This window comes from Acanthopagrus latus, chromosome 21 (genome assembly GCF_904848185.1).
Source record: "Acanthopagrus latus isolate v.2019 chromosome 21, fAcaLat1.1, whole genome shotgun sequence".
Classification (NCBI taxonomy): domain Eukaryota; kingdom Metazoa; phylum Chordata; class Actinopteri; order Spariformes; family Sparidae; genus Acanthopagrus; species Acanthopagrus latus.
Genome location: NC_051059.1, coordinates 18,191,834 through 18,213,310, shown reverse-complemented (window position 1 = coordinate 18,213,310; position 21,477 = coordinate 18,191,834). Strand labels below are relative to the sequence as shown.

At 43.3% G+C, this 21,477-nt stretch overlaps 3 protein-coding genes across 4 annotated transcripts in view; 1 reads left to right on the top strand and 2 right to left on the bottom strand.

The window, feature by feature from the left end:
• Nucleotides 1-5,373, top strand: LOC119010995 (insulin-like growth factor-binding protein 3). The gene is made up of 4 exons (XM_037083710.1): nucleotides 1-845; nucleotides 1,499-1,749; nucleotides 3,460-3,579; nucleotides 5,239-5,373. Exons 1-4 carry the CDS (start codon nucleotides 473-475, stop codon nucleotides 5,362-5,364), a joined length of 870 nt encoding a protein of 289 aa, XP_036939605.1. The 5' UTR covers nucleotides 1-472; the 3' UTR covers nucleotides 5,365-5,373.
• Nucleotides 5,374-6,814: 1,441 nt separating this feature from the next.
• LOC119010996 (insulin-like growth factor-binding protein 1) lies at nucleotides 6,815-9,359 on the bottom strand. The gene is made up of 4 exons (XM_037083711.1): nucleotides 8,935-9,359; nucleotides 8,682-8,821; nucleotides 8,366-8,494; nucleotides 6,815-7,402 (listed from the first exon to the last, which is right to left on the bottom strand). The coding sequence occupies exons 1-4, from the start codon at nucleotides 9,272-9,274 to the stop codon at nucleotides 7,277-7,279; spliced, it is 735 nt and encodes a 244-aa protein (XP_036939606.1). The 5' UTR covers nucleotides 9,275-9,359; the 3' UTR covers nucleotides 6,815-7,276.
• Nucleotides 9,360-14,993: 5,634 nt separating this feature from the next.
• Nucleotides 14,994-21,477, bottom strand: part of LOC119011864 (adenylate cyclase type 1-like) — a 39,724-nt gene continuing 33,240 nt past the window's right edge. Inside the window, exons 14-20 of one of the 2 annotated variants that reach the window (XM_037085299.1) lie at nucleotides 20,773-20,899; nucleotides 20,151-20,312; nucleotides 19,918-20,064; nucleotides 19,738-19,836; nucleotides 18,897-19,011; nucleotides 18,663-18,787; nucleotides 14,994-17,070 (exon numbers count right to left, since the gene is read on the bottom strand). In XM_037085299.1, coding sequence (XP_036941194.1) covers nucleotides 16,651-17,070; nucleotides 18,663-18,787; nucleotides 18,897-19,011; nucleotides 19,738-19,836; nucleotides 19,918-20,064; nucleotides 20,151-20,312; nucleotides 20,773-20,899 — 1,195 coding nt within the window. In that variant the 3' untranslated portion in view covers nucleotides 14,994-16,650. The remainder of the gene's footprint in view (nucleotides 17,071-18,662; nucleotides 18,788-18,896; nucleotides 19,012-19,737; nucleotides 19,837-19,917; nucleotides 20,065-20,150; nucleotides 20,313-20,772; nucleotides 20,900-21,477) is intronic. The other variant, XM_037085300.1, reaches the window with a different exon arrangement.

The following is a 21,477-nucleotide window of genomic DNA, read 5'->3' as shown; positions in this document are numbered from 1 at the left end:
GAAACATTTCTGTGCGTTTGTCTTTGCACGTTTTTCCCATTTTAATGTATTTCATGGCTCGAAAAAAAACTGCTTAAGACTTCAGAATAAACAGCATATTGTGACGTAAATTAAATGCATCAGGTAAAAAGTGAATGAATCCATTTTTTATTTATTTATTTATTTTTCCCCCCAATTTTTGGAATGTATACATGAAGGGGAAAATATCCTAAATGTGATTCTGCCGGTCTGCACAGGCTCCTTGGCTGCTGCAGCTCTGATGGCTTATGAATAACGGAGTCGAGGGCAATTCATCAGTAGACCGCAGGCTACCCGGGGGTGTGACTACAGTCACCGGGGTCTATATATTGAGATGTTTTGTCCGGTGGCTTTATGTGAATGAGAGAGAAGCTGCCCCAGTGAAAAAGTCACCGCAGCAGGACGAGCAGGACTCTTTGGCAGCGCACGCTCCCGGAGCTCAGACTCCCCCGCGATGGATTCCTGTTTTCGCGCACTTTGCATGACTTTTGTCCTGGCGTCGCTCACGCGGAGGTCAGGTGCTGTCGGGCCGGTCATCAAATGCGAGCCGTGTGACGTCGGAGCGCGGCGTCTGTGCAAGCCTCTGCCCAAGGACTGCGCCGAGAAGGTCCGCGAACCGGGCTGCGGCTGCTGCATGACCTGCGCGCTGAGCCTCGGCCAGCCGTGCGGCGTGTACACCGGGAGATGTGGCTCCGGGATGACTTGTCAGCATCAGCCCGGGGAGACGAAACCTCTGCAGGCTCTCCTGGAGGGTCGGGGGCTCTGTGCGAACGCTACTAATAAACGAGTCGCAGCCGGACCGACACCTCCGGTCAATGAACTGCCAGGTAAGCCCGCTGCGCGCACCTCATTTTTCCCCTTTGCGTAGATACTTTATTAAGCTTAAAGAGCGCATAACACCGTGCTACAAGTGTACAGACTTGTATTTATCACCCTGAGTACATCTCAATCCTTTAAACACGAAGGAAGATGTGCTCACGAGAAGCTTCTAATAGCTCTAAAGGAGTAGTTCCACAATTTATGGAAGATTTGCGCTATATTTGGACAAGTTTCCCTCAGATTCCCTCCATTTAATCCTCCTCATTCATGGGGAGAGAAGGTGGAGAATGAGAACAAGTTGGAGCATAAGAAGGGTTTTGGAAAGAAGAGTTGCAGCTCACTATCACATAGGTGATGAACACCTGGGCCTACCCTGAACCCCCGTCAGCGAAGACTAAACGCTGAATATCCAGGTTGGGAGGCTTTTGACTTCGAGATGGTTTAAGGGTTCAAGGCTCAAGGAAGAGACATGTGGAATCAAGTGGTGGTGGGATTCATCTCTCGCCAAAAGATATGCATCATCTTAGGAAATGCCCCAGAGAGGTGTGGATCATCCATGACCTCAACTGGCTTCTAAAAAAAAGTCTATACATCTGAGTTATCTTATTACCTCCTTAAATTACTGTCTTGTGATTAAGCGCATGCTGTTTTCATTCCTCAGTTGAGAATGTTGAGACTCAGGACGAGGAGAGGAATTCCACCGGCTGCGGCCTTCAGACCTCATTCAGCACCCACAGGCCCGCGGGACCCGTGAGACCTCCGCCTCACCCCTTCTTCCCCTCTGCCAAGTCAGAAGTGCTCCGCCGGGAGCAGCAGAAGAGGACCCAGATCTTTAAGATGGAGGAGCTCCCGGGACCCCTCATCACAGACCAGCAGAACTTCTCTCTAGAGACCAAACAGGAGCCAGATTATGTAAGTACCACAACCAATATTTTTCAGTCTTCAGAGCACACTGGAGGAATGTTTTTCCCCTCTTCCTCTGTGTTTTTGGTGTTTTTCTCCCCCTGCGGGTGATGAAATGTTTTGGGTCGCGGTGCCGATGGTTGGCAGGCGTCACGAGCAGGAGAATGGCATGGCAGCGAGCGGGTATGATGGCCCTGCGGCTGACCCGGGTCAGGCGGTTGTTTGGCCACAAGGCGTCCGCGTGCCGGCTGTACTGGGAGCCAACGAATGATGGATTGGCCTATGTGAGTGCCTGTTGGGAAGCCCTGCTGCTATTTTGATCTTCTCTTTGGCCAGAGAAGTGAGCACACACTAGTAATGGGCTTTGACTGGCTGCTTTGATTAGTGACTGGAGCACTTGGACTTGAGGACAAGCCTTTTGGCTCCTTCTTTGAGGCCCTTTGAATTCACTTTATCCCCCATCCTTTGTATAAAGTGTAAGAGTCCTAAGCTGCTTTGGCAAGCTGTTAAGCTGCTACAAAATCGGCCAGATGAATTAATTTCTCATCCCTCACCTCTTTCATATCGCAGCCACCATTGTTTAGGAATTACTGCAGGGCGGCGTGCGCTGCAGCGTGAACCAGCTTTGTGGGTGTCTTTATTTTGAAATGAGACAGAATTATGGGTGAGCGATCAGATGAGGCGTCCGCAATCTACTCAACGCGACTCGATGAACTCGAAGCTGTAGAGATTGCAGCAGTTATAATGTGTCCTCACGGCTCATTTTCCACATAATCCTGTGCGTAGCGTGCGAGCTAAACGGAAATCTCTTCACTCCTAGGTGATCTTCATGTGTAAACAAAATTCATCCTTCCATTCTTCCATTCCATTCTACTGGACGCCTCCAGTACCAAAATTCTAAATTATTTTGGACGTATTTTGGACAAACTGTACGCCGTGTGTGCAACAGGAAGTTAGCATAAACAAATCAGTTAACTGAGTGCTTTAATAGGCCACAGCTCTAGAGTTGTGAGATAATTTTCTGTTGTGACTCGCCGCTGGTTTGACTTGAACTGATTCTATTTATTTTTTCCCCAGTGAAAAGTTCAACACCATATTTTAGATAACACTGGTAGCATGCTAGTTGTGTAACACATGGAGTTCGTGTGTAATATTAACATTTGTTGGTTAACAAAGTATTTCACAAAACTGTTTAACCATCCTGCTAACTTACTTGTCGTCAGCTCAATATGTTCCATCAAAACACATAAAATTATCTTCCTGTCTCGCGTTAGCTGTAGCGTCTCGACCTAACCATAAAGAAATGCAGAACGCTAGGGGCACATGTTCAGATTCACGCTATGTCAAGATAACTAGACTGTTACGCTAACAGGATGAATTTCTTAAAGTGGCTCTCCTTCAAGTGCTGTGAGTTTTAGCTAGCAGCATGGCGGACGAGGACCCTGTGCCAAAAACCTTATGACGCAATGTTTGGTTACAATGATGGTAATGCTAAAGGAGAAATTCCTTGTCAAATTCAAGCTTGGCAGAGATCTACAGGACATTTCAAAACGGAGGGAAGAGAATGAAATTTAGATTGTGGGTCAGGATTGCAATTAGACATTCTTGACATTCGTTTTTTTTTTTTTTGGGTTGGATCGCCCACCCCCACAACATCAGCTGCAGTCGGATTTGGTTGGAGGAATTGTATTAATTGCTCATGTGCTCCCTCGTCCGTAGGGTCCCTGTCGGAGAGAGATTGAGAGCATCCTCAGCAGCCTCAAGATTACAGACATCCTGAACCCCAGAGGTTTCCGCATACCAAACTGTGACAAGAAGGGCTTCTATAAGAAAAAACAGGTAAGGAGGCGCATTCTGAGGACCTAGAATACAGATTCCCTCAATGATTTCACGAGAGGCTACACGTTATTTTAACAGCTAATTGCTGCAAGCGTGTTCACAGCTTTGAAAGCGAAAAAAGGAAACCCGCATTTCCTTTTTTACATGCTGCATTAACAGCGATTCAATGCCGAAGCCTGGCGACTCAAAACTTTAAGTCTCCTGCAGCCCCAATTACAGATTTGTAGCTGTCCTCCTGTATTCACTGGTAGTTATTAGAGCCTCATCATTGCACCACCACACCAGTGAGGTAGACCCTAGCCACTGGCTCTGGAGACGGAGACCGCAGGGGCCAAACCCCAGTGGGGTTGACGGCTGGGGCGATTGGCCGTTTAACGGGAACCCTCCCAGGGAGACAGACGTCAAGGTGGCCACCGGCACCCGATGCGCTCCCCCCATAATTGCTGGACTTTTGAGAAGCGTGCACAGAAATAGAGCCGCAGCCATCCCCACGCTCACATGGTTCACCCACGATCGGGTTGTAATAAATGAGCGGTTCTGACGCATTCATATGGAGGCACTTAGGGCTCCCGCGCCACTGTATCACCGAGGTAGCTTCTCTTATAACACACAGCAGTCCCTCCTGCTTAATGGAAGTGTTCTCCTTGACCTGCAATCATCTCATAACCGGCCTCACAACGCCAGGCTCATTGTCTTTGTTTATGTAGAATGGGCCTAGTGTACCGCGCCGGGCCCCGAGGCGCTGAAGGAGTGGCAGACGTTTCATTTCGGTCGGTTTAATTTGGACGTTTTGCACAATTCTAAGCAAAAACATCTCTTATTACAGCTCTTAATAACAGAAAATGTCTTTAGAAAAAAAAAAGACGACCCAGCACTGATTTAATGCTGGAAGCAGATGCATCCCCCCCCCCCCCAGAAACTGGGCCCAAAAATGTTGATTGCTGTACTAGTTTTTTCCTCACAGCTACACATGACTTACTCTCCCTGTAGCTCTGATGCAGCAGCAGCAGCCTGACAGCTAGACAGCCCTGCTTCCTCTGCGATCAGCCTCTCAGTCAAACCCCGCCGAAGTATCAAACTAAATACGGAAGCCCTTCTTTTCTGATCGGCTCCTCAGTGCAGCAGCAGCAGCAGCGCCGTTGCTTTTTCGCCTTTGAAATGAATGGCTGCATGTTTTACTAGAGCGGAGGTTGACCTTTAGTAAAATTGGCAGTAAAATAACAGCCCTTGGGTAGCTCCACAGACTCTGTAAGTCATTTGTAGTACCCATAATTTGGAGCTGTGGGGTATAATCAGCAACAGATGATTCGTACTGGCCACCGGCTTCTGAAAATAGATCTTGGTTCTCAGTTGTTCACAAATGGGACTAAGCAAATATTTTACCAGGTTTCTGTTTACCTTAAAGGTCTCTATATGTGTGTGTAACAGGAGGTAGACCATAAAAGCAGCTCAAAATACCACAGCGCGTTGGATGGCCAAGGCTGCGTCGACTCAGCACAATCTGACCATTAATGCTTCTTAACTATCGTTGTTCTACTTCATTGACTAAAGTGGCTCGTTACCCATAATGCTGCATATTCATCTAGATTTGCACATTTAGCTGCCCCCCCCCTCCTCTCTTCCCTCCCTTCACCTTGTCCCTTTTCCTTCACTTCTCAGTGCCGTCCGTCCAAAGGCAGAAAGCGAGGCTTCTGTTGGTGTGTGGACAAATACGGGCAGCCTCTGCCAGGTTTCGATGGGAAGGAGCGAGGAGACGCCCAGTACTACAACTCTGAGAGCCAATAGGAGCGGAGCAGGGACAGAGGGAGGGAGGGTGGGAGTGAGCGCGAGGAGAATTGTAAACAAACGGAGACACTGAGGATATTGCAAGAGAGGTCAAGAGATGGCTCGGGCCGATATATGGATGTTTGCTATTTCTATCTGTTGCCCTTGGGACCTTTGTTTTCTTCTGAGGCGGTGCGGAGGGAACAGACGAAGAGTAGCGGGAGGGAAAACAACCTTCCAGATGCCATGGATGGATTCCTCTTAAGCAGGCAGAGGACACTTTCTGAGAAGAGGACACACTTTTTAAACAAAAAAAAAAAAAAAGAGTTGATCTCAGAACACAAGAGACAAACTGTACCTGCCACAAGCGTTGACGAGAGTGCTCTTCATTTACGCACAATTTAAGTGGCATTTGCACACGTGTACATGCTTGTGATGTATATTCGTAATTTGTATGCTTGTGGTTTATTACAAAGATGTGGTCATGACATCCGTAAAAATGTATGTATGTTCGACTTTTCAGAGTAAGCATTGCAGTGCCTTACTACGAATTCCTGTTCTTACGAATTCCGTTTTTTGGCCCGGTTGCTTCCTGCTCCTCGGGGAGCTGGATTACCGGACTGTGCAGCTCCAACACTCCAGTGCATATAAACTTTTTTTTCTATGCTTGATCTCGAGCCACGGACAGAGGGACGTTTCCCTTCAACCTGTACGGTGGTTGTTACTGTTTTTTTGTTGTTGTTGTCATTTTGCATAAGCTGAATTTTTGGGGATAAAGGCCACAAATAATGAAAATAACTTTCATCACTTGCCTCGGTCGAAGTAAATACGCTGTTTGCATGTACAATGCAACCCTCAGAGGTCTATTTTTACTTAATAAAGGCAGTTTATAAAGATCAGTCTATTGCTTTTTCTATCCTATTTTCTCTTCCTGTGGCACCTTAGCCTGCTTTGAGTATGTGTTAAACTGAGCGAAAACACTTTGAAACAAGGCCCCGTCACGATTAAATAGCATTTTATTTAAAAGCATCCACAGAATTAGAACTTTGTGTACATTTCTGACAACAAGACAAAAAAAAAAACAATATAGCAGCATCCCAGACATTTTTTTTCTCCACATGAGCTCAGCAGCAAACAAAACAAAAAAAGCATAAACACACCAGTGAATCATAATAAATACTTGAATATATGAAAGAAAATAAAAAGGTGAAAATAAGTGTGAGAGAGGTGTAGCTGAGAAGAGCCCCTCAGCGATTTCCTCTGCTAAAACCTGTGGACCTGCAGAGACGAGTAGAGGTAGACAAATGCAGACCAACCCATCCCAAAAACCTCAGCGCGGCTTGGATGAGTCCTGATATGTTTGTGCTCAGCCACCGTGCGCATACTTGTGGCACTTTAAGTATTTCCCCCCCAATACCCATTGAGGAAACGCCAATGGAGATACATTCAGACAATGTCAACATGTTGAATGAATGAGCGGCTGTGTCGCTGCGTGCCGCGCGCAGCTCCAGTTTTGAATGAATTATTGAAAAAAAAAAAAAAAAAAGCTGCTGATCCTGAAGAGGGCTTGGCAGAGCTGTGGACCGGTGGTTTTGAAGCAGTGGAGTTATTTAGTCGGAAACACAAATGTATACAGTGTTGCCCTATTTACAATCACAAAAAATAGGCAGACATATAAAAAATCTAAAAATGACAAAACGGGTGATGCGAGGAAGAATATACAAGCACTGAATAAATAAGTCTTGATAGATACATACATACATACATACATCATGAAAATAAAAGCAAGAGGAAATTTTTCCCCCTTCAGAAATACAATGTTACATTTTCCTGTGAGTGATTGCAGTTCATCAGGTGGTTGATTTGACATCATTTCCCAGATTTTGAGGGCCATAGAGCAAGTTTGCTTGTGCTTATGAGCGAGTCCATTCCTTCAGTGAGTGACTTCTTGGTGACACTCTGAGTCATCGAGCAGGTCGCCCGATCCGGGGATCTTCTTCCCGTTCCAGGAAGAGACACACCAGCAGCGGGCGGGAGGTCCGACCAGAGATGACTCACACTGAAAGAGAAACAGGGATGGGAAACCACATAAATAAATGAGCCATAGCTGCGAGATGAATCCCTGTCAACAGGTGGAGTTAATCTTTTCTTGGAAAATATATAGATGCACTGATTTATCGGCCAAACATCTGTGTTGGTCGATATTCGGCTTCTTCTGGCAAATACAATTACATCTCTGGGTGATGTTTATCTGATGTGTTACATTATTATTATTATCATTATCATCATCAGTTTGTAAGGATATGTAAGTCCTGAGTAAGTGGCTGCGTAGCAGATAAAGGAGCATTTGAAGCTGTTACTTTTTTTTTTTTTTTAAAAGAAGGTTATATTAAAAGTTGTTGAATGTGTGATATTTCAGAGATAGTATCATGAAGGTATGAATGACTTTAAAACACTTTGAATATATTTTTCTGGATGAAATTTTCCTTGTTTCTCTGGCAAAACAAATGCTTTCAGTGAAATTGTAGTTTTAACAGTGGCTTGGATGGATCCTTGCCACTAGGGGGCCCCGACATTAAAGAACATCAACTCCCTGCATATATTCCAAATTTTAAAAAAAAGAAAGAAGATATCTCCTGTCTAAAACATTATTCCAGTGTTTATATATTAATTTATTAACTATAAACATACACAATATTAGGGTCAAGGTAAAAGGCTAATATCTTTTCAGTGGTTTCACCTCATCAAGTCAGGGGAAGATGGACATTTTGCATTTAAATATCTAAATCTAAATGAGTTAAGACAGACGAAAAAACATGAAATTTAAAAATATATATTAAATGTATAGTATAGGGCACAATAGCGGTCATGGGGATGTGAAGATGTTTTGTTTGTTTACCAAATATTAAATGTGTATCTGAGGGGCCCCCGAAAAATATAGTATCCCTCATGCAATCTATCCATTTATTCCAGCCCCTCAACAGTATTCACGCAATCCATTGTGAAATCCTTCAGTCCTCACCTGCTTGGCCTTGTAGAAGCCGCTCTTGTCACAGTTGGGGAGGTAGAAAGTTGTGAACTTCTCTCCCAGTTTCTGCTGAGAGCTGGTTATCGCCTCCAGTGCTGCGTGCAGTTCAATGTGACAGGGACCCTGTGAGACCAGAGAGAGAGAGACAAACAGTGAGAACTACGCTCACATGTACGTTAACTTAAAAATAACAGATAACCCCAGTTATCTCTTCCAGCAGCTCACAGATGCTCAAAAACCTAGTGCTCCCTCTAGTGGAAGGAAGGCAGAATAATGATCTTGTCTGTGTCAGGTTTTTTTCCCCTCTCACCAGTTGTATGAGTTTGTTGAGGATGGCATTCAGCTTGGCCTTGATGCTCTCCTGGCCCTCGGGTTCTTGCTGGTCGACGGCATGGTTGACACCCAGCAGGTAGGGAGGGGAGCTGTGATCAGTGGCTCCATCAGCTTCTTCTGTACAAGGTCAAGGAATAAAATGATTTTAATGTATAAAACAATCAGAAATGGGTCTCCTCCGTTGCTTTGAAGTCACACTAGAGGATCTTATAGCAAAACTTTGAGCTTACCATGGCCCACATCCTCAGCGCAGACCCCCTGTCCTCTGGTCAGAGCGTGGAGAGGCCTGGTCTCACCGGGCCTTGGGATGCAGCGGAGACCCTCGCCACAGTGGGCTGTGTAAACCCCGCAGGATGCTCCTTTATCCAGGGCGCAGGCCATGCAGCAGCCGCAGCCGGGCTCCTTCAGCACCTGCCTGCAGTCTGCCGGGATGGCCGGACAGTTGTTCAGTTTCTCCGGCACACAGGGGGCACAGTGGATAGGCTCGGGCCCCACCACGGGGGACGACCTCACCACGGCCAGGACAGCCAGAGAGGACACCAAAATCAACTTCTCGTATAATCCTGGCATCTCCAAGTCTCTCAGATAGATGCTTCTTCTTCTTCTTCTTTAGTCTCTGCTGCAACTGTACTTTTCCTTCTAAAGTGGCTTCTCCGAAACCAGCAGTATTTATACAGCCTCCAGGAGGCGTTAATGATTGACACACTGACCACAGATATAAAACATTTTTGACAAAGCTGCTGTAAAAGGTGGATGACCCTGTTTGACGTGCGTGGATCCACGCTCACAAGGTCTGTTGTCAATATTGACTCTGGAACATAAAGTGATTGTACATCAAAACAACCCTGTTTTTCCCAGCAGCCATAATTGCTCATCTGCGGCTTTGAGGTCATGACAACAGTCAAACGTAAACTGCTTTTTGAGGAAACGTATCAATGAAGTAGGAATAAATAACATCCACAATGAGGAATGCTCCATAGTCCAGGGAGTTATAGGCTATAAGATAATGAGTGGTGATTCCAAAAACTCCCATCTGTGATTGTTGTTGACATTTGTGAAGTAATGCTGACAGATTTTTTTTTCCTTTTGCTCTGACACTGTTTTCATTCTCAAACCCTGTTTGTCCCTTTAGTCTCCTTGGTGAAGGTTCCTCTTATCAGGCAGACAGATAAACAGGATCATTCCCCTTTCGTGTTGCATAACCCTAACATTATGGATCGCTGTGCTAGAATCACAACATGTTTGTCTGAAGAGAGACAGTAGTAACCGGTCGTTTCTTCGGTGTAGTATTTGTCATAACGACACGTATGGCAGATGTCAGATCACCTCCACTTTACTCTGCATGATACAAACAGCAGCATCACGCTCCGCTGTGTGCTCTATATGACCCAAAGCTTTCGTTTTGGATGTTTGAGTTTGTTTGTTTTTTAAACAGTGGTCTCATGTGTAAGCACTAATGTGGAGTGTATTTAGTATGTATGTAGTAGTTGGAGAATGCTAGTTCACATCCTGGGCATTGCCGAGGTGCCCTTGAGGAAGGCACTGACCCCTAACACTGCTTAAACTTTTTTTCCCGCCAGTTTTCAAGTCATGAACACCGGAGAGAAAACAAATCAGGGCCCTGGACACTGGTGGTGGTGACAAGGCATTTCGCATAATATAAAACACTGAAATGATGAGCATGTAGGCTGTGTGTATATATATATGCGCTTGAAGTTAGAAAAGGTTTTAGATTTAAATTTGGGGTAAATGATGGGTAGAGACGGACTGACAGAAACTCCCTGACCTTGGAATGACTGTGAGGAACATATTGGGAAAAGATTAGTGGTAGAAATCTTCTATAACACGTCAAGGTGTATAGAAGATTAATACCAAAAGTTTTTGTAATGTGTCCGGGATACCAGAATCAGATAGCAATACTTGTGTTTCTGGTTACATAAGGGATTTATGTAAGGGATTGTTATTTAACATAAAGGTTAATCTTTAATGTTGTCACTTTGAATAACAAACATGTTCGGTCAGTGGACGCAACTACAGTTGTAGCCGAGGTGTTTGGTGTTTGCTGTTTGGTTAAAGGTTGTGTTTTGTTATTTATGTAAAACTATTGCAAGAAAGAAGTTATGATTCCAAAATGAAATTAAATCAAAATTATGAACTCAAAAAAAGATGCCTTTGTAAAACTTAAGAATCCGAGAGTAAGTTATGATAAACAGGTTAGAATTACCTCTTTTGCAACATGTATTTTTGTTTTGTTTTTCTTCTCTTGTTCTTTTAAATGAATAAAAAGTTTAATATCCAGAATTACCTCTTTTTTGCATTTGCTATATTAGATACTGCTCAATCTGTAATAATACAATGATAGAATATACTGTACTCACAGTGGTCAACCCTTTTAATACTAGTTTTAATACTTCATGTTACCTTTATTAGTGTACCTTCATGTAAGTACACCTGTCAATGCAGGTCATGTGGTTTTAATGCAATTTTCAAAAGTATTTCAATTACTTAAAAAATTGTCACGTATGTTTTTCAGCCCTTCCTTCTCATCCAAAGATAACGTAGAACACAAGCCTGTTTTTCTCCAGCCGTCAACAAATACACATGTAAACACGCTTGCCTTTAAAGTACTTGTAAAACTCCTATGCAAACTTGACTTTGGCCTGTGAAAAGTTGCACAGTGTACCTTTAAAAAGGTCAAGAACTTTAAGAGTCTCAAGCCTGACTCATCAGAAACTGACGCTTGTTGTTATACCACTGCCCACTATGTGTGGGTGTGTGTGTGTTTGTGTACGTGTGCGACGGCCTGGAGGGAGCTTTGGCCTCTCAAACAGTATTTTGGCCCCCGAATCAAGAACACCGACTTGGGGAAAAAGGTAAACAGGTTCAGGCTAAAGCTGATGATTTATTGAATGTGATGCAAAAATTAAATACAAGAAAAGAAAAAACATAATGTAGAACAAATGTTTTCATATTGCAGCGAGCAGCCTTATTGTGTGTTTTCTTATTTTATAATGATTATTATCCACTGGTAACAAAAAAGGAAACAGTGACTTGCTCATTAAATGCTAACCCTTAATACGGCCCATCAGTCGTGATAAATTTGTTGTAATACAGTTTTCACCATCGACATTAACGCGTTTCAACTCCAAAGCCATTACTCAACCACCAGCTGGTGAGTCGTTGCCTCTTCGATGTTGAACATCAGGTCCACCAGCCACTCAGGGAACGGCTCTGCCTTTAGAATAGTTTTGAAAACAAATTATAATCTACATTTTCTAACGTTTAAACATATTTGCTTCAAATGAACACTCACAACCAGAGACGACTTCTTTGGCCTTTTCCTGTTTGCCTTCTTTCGCACTGACAGTTTGCGTGTTGTGTGTTTTTGCCATCTGAACTTGAAGACCTGAACACAGGAGCACCACCTCCTTCTCATTCTTCATCTGAGTTGTCACATGTGTCATTTTTATGCATCACTGCGGCAAAAAATACTTACCTTCATTCTCAGCTCACTACTGCTGGACCTCCTCTCATGTCCTAGCCTTGCCTGTTTGGGTGGGGTAGCTTCGTCTTTAGAGTCAGACACAAAGAACCTCTCCAGTTCCTCCCGGTGATCGTTGGCGGATCTCCTTCGACGTAAACTCAACGAGTGGCGAGACGGTCGGCTTGGTCTCAGGACCCTCAGTTCCTCATCCTCGTCTTCTTCTTCTGTCTCCTCCGCCGTCACCTCCTCTGTCTCCACGCCAGCTTGAACCTGAAAATCTTCCTCTTCTCTTTCTCCTGATTCGCTTCTTTTGAGGTTATCTTCCTGCTCTGACTCCTCCTGTATTGGCTCCAGGCGAGGCCTCTGTTCATCAACATTTACATTTGTGTTATTTTCATATTTAATGACAGATATTTGACTTAAAAAGACAAACAAACTGTGGATTCAAACTCACATCCTTCTGCTGGAGGTCCATTTCGCTTGACGACTGAGCTCTCTCATCTGAAAACACCCTGCAGCTTCAGACTGTCATCAGCTGATTATTCAGATCAGGTGTGGAAGCTCAACTACAGACAGATGAAGCTGGAAGTGAACAACGTGACACACAAAGTGACAAATGGAGGAATTCAACCTGAGCCATAGAGGTCTCACATTTGAAAGCATAGAAACAATGTTTTAATCCTCCACCAGCTCCACACACAAGAGCAGTTTATTGCTTATAAGTGGTGGAATTCATCCAGTGAAAATATTAAATATGTTTTGTGTCACTGAAGATTGTTAGTAATTTTCAATAAAAATAACACCTGATGTTGTCATTTTTTTGGACCCCAATCCAGTATTGTCAGTTTTTATCTAAATTATCTAAATCTAAGTCTGTCATTTAAAAAAAAAACAAAACAAACAATTTTCCACTAATTTTACCTGAATACCCTGGAACATCGCTGTAATCTGGTACTTACAGAAAACAAATAGGTTTCACGTGTTACCCTCTAATATTTATGAATCAGTTTAAATAAACTAGTGTCACCTGTACTTCTTTCCCACTGGACAAAAAAACAAAACATGAAAACCCATTAACGTCTGGCTTTTGTCTCCAGTGGGAAAGGATGTGATCAGTAATGGTTCCCAGGTCAAATGACTCTGCAATAGTCGCAGGTATATATCAGCAGTGATGGGAACCCCTTTTCACAGCACGATGTAATATCTTCCATTGAAGTTCCAGATGTTTTGTTTTCTAAGCAGCCTTCGAACATCCTCCGGTTGGTGTTGGGTTTCAAAAAAAGCCTGAAGTACGTTATCTTTAAAAAAGTTTCCATTGTTGCGACCTGACTGGCTTCTGTGGTGCTTTCTGCTCGTCCCTGTTTGTGATGTCGGACATGACAGACTCAGAAAAACATAACTGTAATTTTGTCTTGTGGCAATGAGAAAGGAGTGTATTCCCTTATTTTTAAAAAAAAGCACATATGTGCTAATTTTGGTATAAAAATCATGGCTGCTAGAGAATCTTTAAAAGTGCAAATCAGCTCAAGATGCAAAATAACTAATACATTTCTCAGGTAAACACACAATTCAACATGTATGATAATTAAAGGTACCCTGTGTAGTTTTTGACCACCAGCTATGCTGTAGCACCATGTTTTTATGACATTTTTCCCATTTTCTTGTTTGCATCCCGCCGCCTTTCAAGGTAAAAAAAAGAAAAAATTGCGGTAAATATTAAAACATGTCAGAAATTGGCCGAGCAAATGTTCATCGAGGATGGAAACACATTCAGCACTTTCCGTTTGACATACGAGGTTCTCTCATCTGTTTATGAAACACTGACCTACATGAGCAAACAAGACCGTCAGTGAGAAGACTGGCGTCACTGGGTCAGATTCCAACTTATCCCGGTTGGATAAGTCATAAAAGTGTGTGTGCTGATTCGTCATATCGAAGTTATCACACATATAGATATGTCATCTCAGTTCCATGCATTCTACCAACAGCTGTGATGCTGAGATCCATAAATTAAAGTATCATCGTCTGTTGTGTTTCTTGGCTGTTGAAATGTAATCACTGATGCATGTCACGACCTAATTTACTCATCTTGACCGCCCGTAGCCCCGATGACACCGGTGGGAGTGTTGTTTGTGAACCATCAGTTACCTCAGATTCCCTTCGACTTGACCGGGTAGGGTGATAACAGCAGCTGCACTATTTTCATTGCTTTTTTCTCATTTCATTCAAGACACATCTGAATTACAATTCATCCCGTGTCATCTTCAAATGATCAGATTCTGTTGTATTTCATTTCCAAAGCAGAAACAGCTCCTCGGCTGCACTACCCTGAAAACAGTAGCGCGAGCCAGGCGTTTGTTGACTTAACTGTTAGACCGAGTGAACCCCGAGACAAATCCTACATCAATGCTGGGAAAACAGTTTTTGGCCCCCACTCGGTGTTTGGGGGCACAGTGACACTCAACTGGCTGCTGGCTGGTGACAGGCGTAGTAAATCTGTCAATGTCTGCCGTATTTTGCTGCAAAGCTGTTATTTTAAGAGCCATAAATGAAGGTGTGAGAAATGAAATTTTACGGGGCGGAACTAACGGGGAAAAACTGCTCGTAAAAAGTTATATTTGTTAGCTGCTGATCGTTTGCAGTGCTGCATGTTGAGGTCTTGGAGGGGCGGGGGGGTTAAAGTGTAAATATTGTGTTTCAGATTGAAAATCCTCTAAAGGATCCTCATTTACAACCTTAAACCGCCGGCCCGAACGCCTGCTTGTTTAAATATTGACAATAACATCCGTTTAATTTAATCCATTTTATACACCAATATCGTCTTTATTACAAAATATTCAATAACCCAACTTTACACTGTACAAGATACAACATTAGTTTACAGCTTTTGGCTATTTACAAAAAAAAGTCCGATCTGCATATCAAAGTGAATATATCTAAAAAGGCAGGTTGCAATCACTGTAAGCTTATTGAGTAAGGCAAAAAACTTGAAACATGATGTATGTACACGTTTTGCAGATCCAGTGAAAGTTCTACAATGATGATGATGATGAAGATACAGGCTATAAAGATATCCGGAGCACCCATGCGTGCCCCGAGAGCATATCTTCAGAGAGACGTGCTAAAGGTTGTTACTTTTCAGAAAAGATAAAACTCAAAATGTTGCTTTCAATGTGTAGCAAAAAAGGATGTACGACCTGACAAAAGAAGAAGATAGCCGGACACTGCACCGAAGAAATGCGCCAATGTTAGGTGGGAGCGTCTGAAAAAAAAAAGGCTTCGGCTCGTTGTGTGCTTGTCGTGTTATGTGCTTACAGTGTTGCTCTCCTCTGCGTGTGATGAATGCCGGCATGGATTCTGACGTGAAGGTGCGCTGGTCCTCCTCTGTGTGATGCTTATCGTACTTTGTGACTGGTCCAGTTTTGGCATTAACTAGTTTTTCCATTGCTCTTTGGGTCTACACACCATCCCTGCCCCCCACTGCTGTCTGCGAGTAGACGTAACACAAGCCAACTATTGTGAATTAGGACAATGTAAAACGGCATTCAGAAACCCTCATTTTGTCCCTCCGGGGCTGCAAAAATACACTTTTTAAGTCTAAAAAGCCAAATATTCTCAACTTCCTTTCTCTTGTGTGGTGAGGCAATACAAGCGGTAAAAACTAAAGATCCGTGGAAGGCTCAATACTTTGGTTTTCTTTTCAGCAGGAGTACCGTTACTATGGCTGTCAACTCTTAAAAAGTCATGCACTACTGTTTAACTTGTAAATATGCCTTTAAAAAAAAAGCCTATTTCGTCCAGTGAGCTTCCGAGTATAAAAAAAAAAAAGAACTTTGTGCTGTTTTGTTTTTTTGTTACAATTCAGAGTTAACCACACATGCATACACACACTCACAAAAGTACACGCATGCATGCTTACATACACCAACCAAAAAAAGAAAAGAAAACAAAACAAAAAAGGGAAAGAAGAAGAAACACCATTTTACACTGTAAATAATGCAATGTATCCTTGGCATAATCAGAAAAGACAGTGCAAAAGCAATAGCATGATCAGTCTTTTTTCCGGATAATCGACGCACACATCCCTTATACGCGGAATATGTAGCACATACGAAACACAGATGCACATTATACCTGGATCTGAGGGGAACCCAGGAACACCACGAATCTAATCATCTGGTATAGAGATGTTAAAAGAGGATTCCGGGTTTCTTTCTTCCTCGCTCCACATTTGTCTCCCAAGCAGTAAAAATCCCTAAAAAGCGAGAATGATTGTCCTCGTCACCGTGTCATTTCATTCCTCTGGATGTTCACATCCTGAATGAGCATAAATTCTGGGTTGTGCCAGCAGCTCAGGATTTACAGGAAATATACCTGGACAGCCCTGTCTTCTTTAGGCCTCCAACCAGGGGTTTTCCTTCCTTTATTCATTCAAGTTGAACTTTCACAGTCTTTTGTCGTCCTACACTGCCACATCTGCAACGCCTGCCGCTGCCTGGATCTCAATCCCCGTCACATCTACGTCCTCCTCGTCCTCCTCGCCCACTGCGGGCACGCAGGGCGGGGGCAGGCATGTCGCTTGGCCGTGGCTGCTGTTGGTGGCGTTCATCTGCATGTTGCTGCCCGTGCTGGCAAAGACAGTCAGGCTGGCGCCGGAGGAGACGCTGCCCAGGTTGGCCGGGACGCTCGTCTTGCCGCAAGAGTGGATCCGGCGCGCCAGGCTGGCGGAGCGCACCACCGAAGACATGATCGTAGTGCCCACGCCCTGAACTTTCCCCTCCAGGAAGTAGGTCAGCATCTCACCTTTACCCTTGACACTGACCTTGCCGCGGCACACCAAGTCGTAGTTGGTGTTCAGCAGGCGATAGACCTCTTCTGTTACCTGTATTATACAACACAAGGAAACATGCATGTGAATGTAGTGACGTGAACTACTGTAATGAAAACACTCACTGCCCTCCTGGGGTTCAAACTAATGTCAACAGGATTCCCACACCTTAATAAAAGGAAGTTTCTGGTACTCTCCAGGCCCAAATCCATCAAATTCAAGGAGCCAACTCTACAAAGTTCAGTTGATTACTGGTAGAAAACCAGAACTACCAGAAATCAGAACAAGCACACTTTAAGGTGCACTTAATCTTAGCTTTCTTAGTTGTTTGCATTTCCAAAGAACTATCTAAAAAAGTGTTCTAGTACAAAATACATCGATTCACACACTTTCATTGAACAATGTCTATCTATGTTTTTTAAAGGAATTTATTTTTTCCATCAAATTCAAAAACTGTTCACTGATTTATACTGAAATAAAAATACATCTACTTCTATCATAAATAACTTGTCTGAAGTAAAAATGTTGCATTGACATTCTATGGACGTCTACTGTGTCTTGAACTATGTATTTGAAATATACTGAATATTATTTATATATACATATATCAAGTGTGTGATTTTGTTTTGCTGTACTCTGACTCTACATGCCTGTCTGTCCTGTGGCTCTTCCTGAGATTTCTTCCATCTTAAATTACACTGTTAAAATGTTTTTCTAAATGACAAGTTTTTCCTCAACCGAATCGAGGGTCTGAGGACAGAGGATGTCGCTCACTGTACAGATTATGAAGCCCAATGAGGCAATCTCACCGGGATTTTGGTCTACATCAGTAAAACTGATCTGATTTGATTACATCAAGCTTCAGAATAAAACCCATTCATCTGGTTTATTGCATCAAAAAACAGGTATCTAGTTAACTAAGGACCCTACTAAACTAAGTTTACTTTAGAATAGTTCCAGTTTTTGCTACTTTATTCTTCCACTCCATGTTATTTTAGAGTGAAATGTGTTTAACTACTACAGTTCCTTAACATACAAAACATGTCGAAACACTTAAATATGATGCACTATTATAGATTAAAGGCTCCACATACTCGCATAGATGTTTTCATTTATGCCGATGATTATACCTGCTGATTTAAATGTCAAGTATGTTATATGGATTTTTTTTTTTCATGCTGTTGGGAGTGCTAACAACTCGTACATAAAAATGATTATCTTGTGTGTGGATCAATAAAAAATTACATAAATTTCATCTTTCAGGATCATTAAGACCCTGAATGGAACCATTTTGCTTGGTACGTGGTTTTATAGTTTGATACTTTCAGTACATTTTGCTGGTAATACTTTTGAACTTTTACACCGGAAGCGACCATAAAATTTAATGGCATCACATTAAATTCTGCAATATTTTATTCTTGGAGAAAAAACTTCATCTTCGCCCTCTCAGAGCTGCATTTTATCTCCACACTGACACCTTAGCTGACTGTGTCTCTGCACGTTGGTCTACTTAGATATGTAGCTTGTGCTTTGTATTTCTTTTTAATGATTTCGGTGCTTTTATGATGCTTTAATTCATGCTCTCCGCAAAATTATTATTATTAACCAAGTGTATCTCATATGAAAACATAGAATGCGTTGGATACCTGTATCTTTCCCGGTACTCCCGTGCTGTCCATCCTGCTCGCCACGTTGACTGTGTTCCCCCAGATGTCATACTGAGGCCGTCGTGCCCCAATCACCCCTGCAACCACTGGACCCACATTGATACCTGCGCAAACGTGACAAAAAAGAGTATAAAGAGTTCAAAACAATGACAAACTCACACTGGGATTCACTTTGTGACTGTGTTAACAGTTGAACACAAGGGCTTGACATACCCACTCTCAGGACAAACTCATTGTATGACTGATAGTTGATTTCATCCAGAACGTCAAACATCTCAATGGCGTAGTCCGCTATGGTGCTCAGATGGTCGTAAACAGACTTCTTGGCCTAAAGAGAGGAAGAAAACCAAGCTGTTAGCATCCGTGCAGGAAATTATCTTTCATGTTATCTTCATTTTTGTGCACTAGTGTTGCAACAGTATAACATAAGGTATCCTGTGGTGTGAACATTGATGGTTATCATACATGTACTCTTGCTTATCTATGGTATTGAATTCTGGTATTGAAGTTCATATTCATTTTCACATGTCCGGACATAAATGTATAACAAAGCATTTGTTTCAACCAAAACACCCTGTCTGTCTTCATCAATTTAAAGGTACAATATGTAATAAATTTATGCGAGAACTTTCAGAAAATCCATTAAAAATAATCAACATAATGTGAAGAAATAACACATTTTATATTACGATGTCTACGTATTGTGTTGCAGAGATATTGACAGAAGTTAGCATGCTAACCAGCTAGCCCTCCCTGGCCCACACTCCTCTGGTGCTCCGAGCTCCTGGTCTGTACCACTAGATGCACAGCTAACTGAGCTAAATAGCTAAAGGCTGCTGTGACACACTGACCCCTAAACCTTTAAGAGTGACTTCCGCAGCTGGCCAGTTCTTACATACAGCACCTTTAAGGGTCACTGAAAGTTATTACAGGAATATTTGTATATCAATTATCATGAAAACATCACATTCGAGTGCGTAAAATCGGATACTGTTGCGACCTGATGACGCGCTACATCCACTTCTACACTTGCAAACAGAAGACGTCCTGTCACCTTGGTGCCAATGGTGGGGACGAGGCCCACAGCTGCCATGTACGTGCTGCCGATGGTTTTGATTTTCTCTATGTCTTTGTAGCACTCCTTGTCCATGAGCTGCAAAAACACACATTCAGATAAACAAACAACAACAATTCTTTGACATTTCGAGTCAGAAGAAGAAAATCCTCGCCTCACCTCGTCAAAGTCGGCGATGATCTCATTCAGCAGTCTCAGGCACTCCACCCCCATGTTGTTGCCGTCCAGCTCGATGTAGAAGTCATTGAAGTTGGGGATGGAGGCGAACAGGACGCCGACCTGTGCGTACGACTGATAGTACAGATCCTGAACGGGAAGAAGGAAGAACACCGTGTAAAAGAATCACACACCTCACGTGTTTTCTATTTCTTGTCCTATGTCTATTTATCTACCTGTTGGTCAGTCTGCCTGCCTGCCTGTTTATTAGCGAGGCTCACCATGTTCCTGGGGTTCGACATGAGGAAGTGTTGAGCCACGTGGGCAGGCAGGAGGTTGAAGAGGATCCTCCTGTTGTCCAGCTTGACCTTCTCCATGCCGTCTCTCTCCTCTTCAGCCTGACACACACAAACGCACAGGGAGCAGCTGTGAGACTGTCCCGCGTTTTCACCACACGGGGTCAGTAGAAAACCGTTCTCCTGCAGTCGGTTCTAAAACGGACTTGGGTACATTACACGACCAACGCTGCCAGTTAAATGATTAAATAGCTTAAAATTACGCTTCAACACTTCAATCTCACTCTGCACAATAGTCCTTTTTTTGTTCCTGCTGCCAAATTAAAACAAGAGCCAGAACAAGCTTCTTACCCTCATTTTTTGCCAAAGAACAGACGGCCAGCAGCCTATAAATACAAAATCCTCTACACGTGGCCGAACAGAGAGCTGAAACGGCAGCATTTCTACGGTAAACTTATGTTATGGTAATTAGATTTAAGCCTCTCGACATCCCAAAAGCCTATTTCACTCGCACACTGAGACCCACACACACACACACACACACACACACACACTTCCTGACCTGAACAGCCCATAGGAAGTCCAAGCGTAGTTTGAGGTCGAGTTGCCGGGAGTGGAGGGCCAGGGCACCAACAAAGAGCAACAGAGACAGGATGGGCTCATAGCCCCGGATGTGGAAGGACCCCCCACTGTGGAAAACACCGACACACAAGTCAACACCGGACTGGACCGGACCACACAGAAAAACTACACATAAAAACTGAGTGGACCCCCTACAGAGTGCGAGGCAATTGTGAGCTCATTTTACTAAAGAAATAATGACAAACAATGAGTAGGCAAAAAACTAAAGAGAGAAATGAAAGCGGAATTAAATGTGCTTTAAATGTTTGGACCAATACGATATCATATTATTTGCCGAAGCATGGCTGCATTCAAACAAAATGAGTTTTTCGGCAGGGATCTTTATCTTACTAAGCTTAACAAATCCAACGTTATCGCTTTCCAGGAGCGCATTAACGATCCGAGCTCCGACAAAATTGGCCAGGCCCCTTGGTGCTGGTTTGAAACAGCTAACGCGCTCCCATCATCCGGCCCACATTGTCCTTTCAGGCTTCTGATTTGGAACTAATGAGCACATGTGCTGCATCGGAGGGTGTGAAATGAAAGAGTGTGTGTGGGCTGCAGACAAGCAAAGACTCCTCCGCACGCATGCATACATCTCGGCACATGTGCTGTAAACGTTCTTCTAAGACTCCTCCGTGCTCTC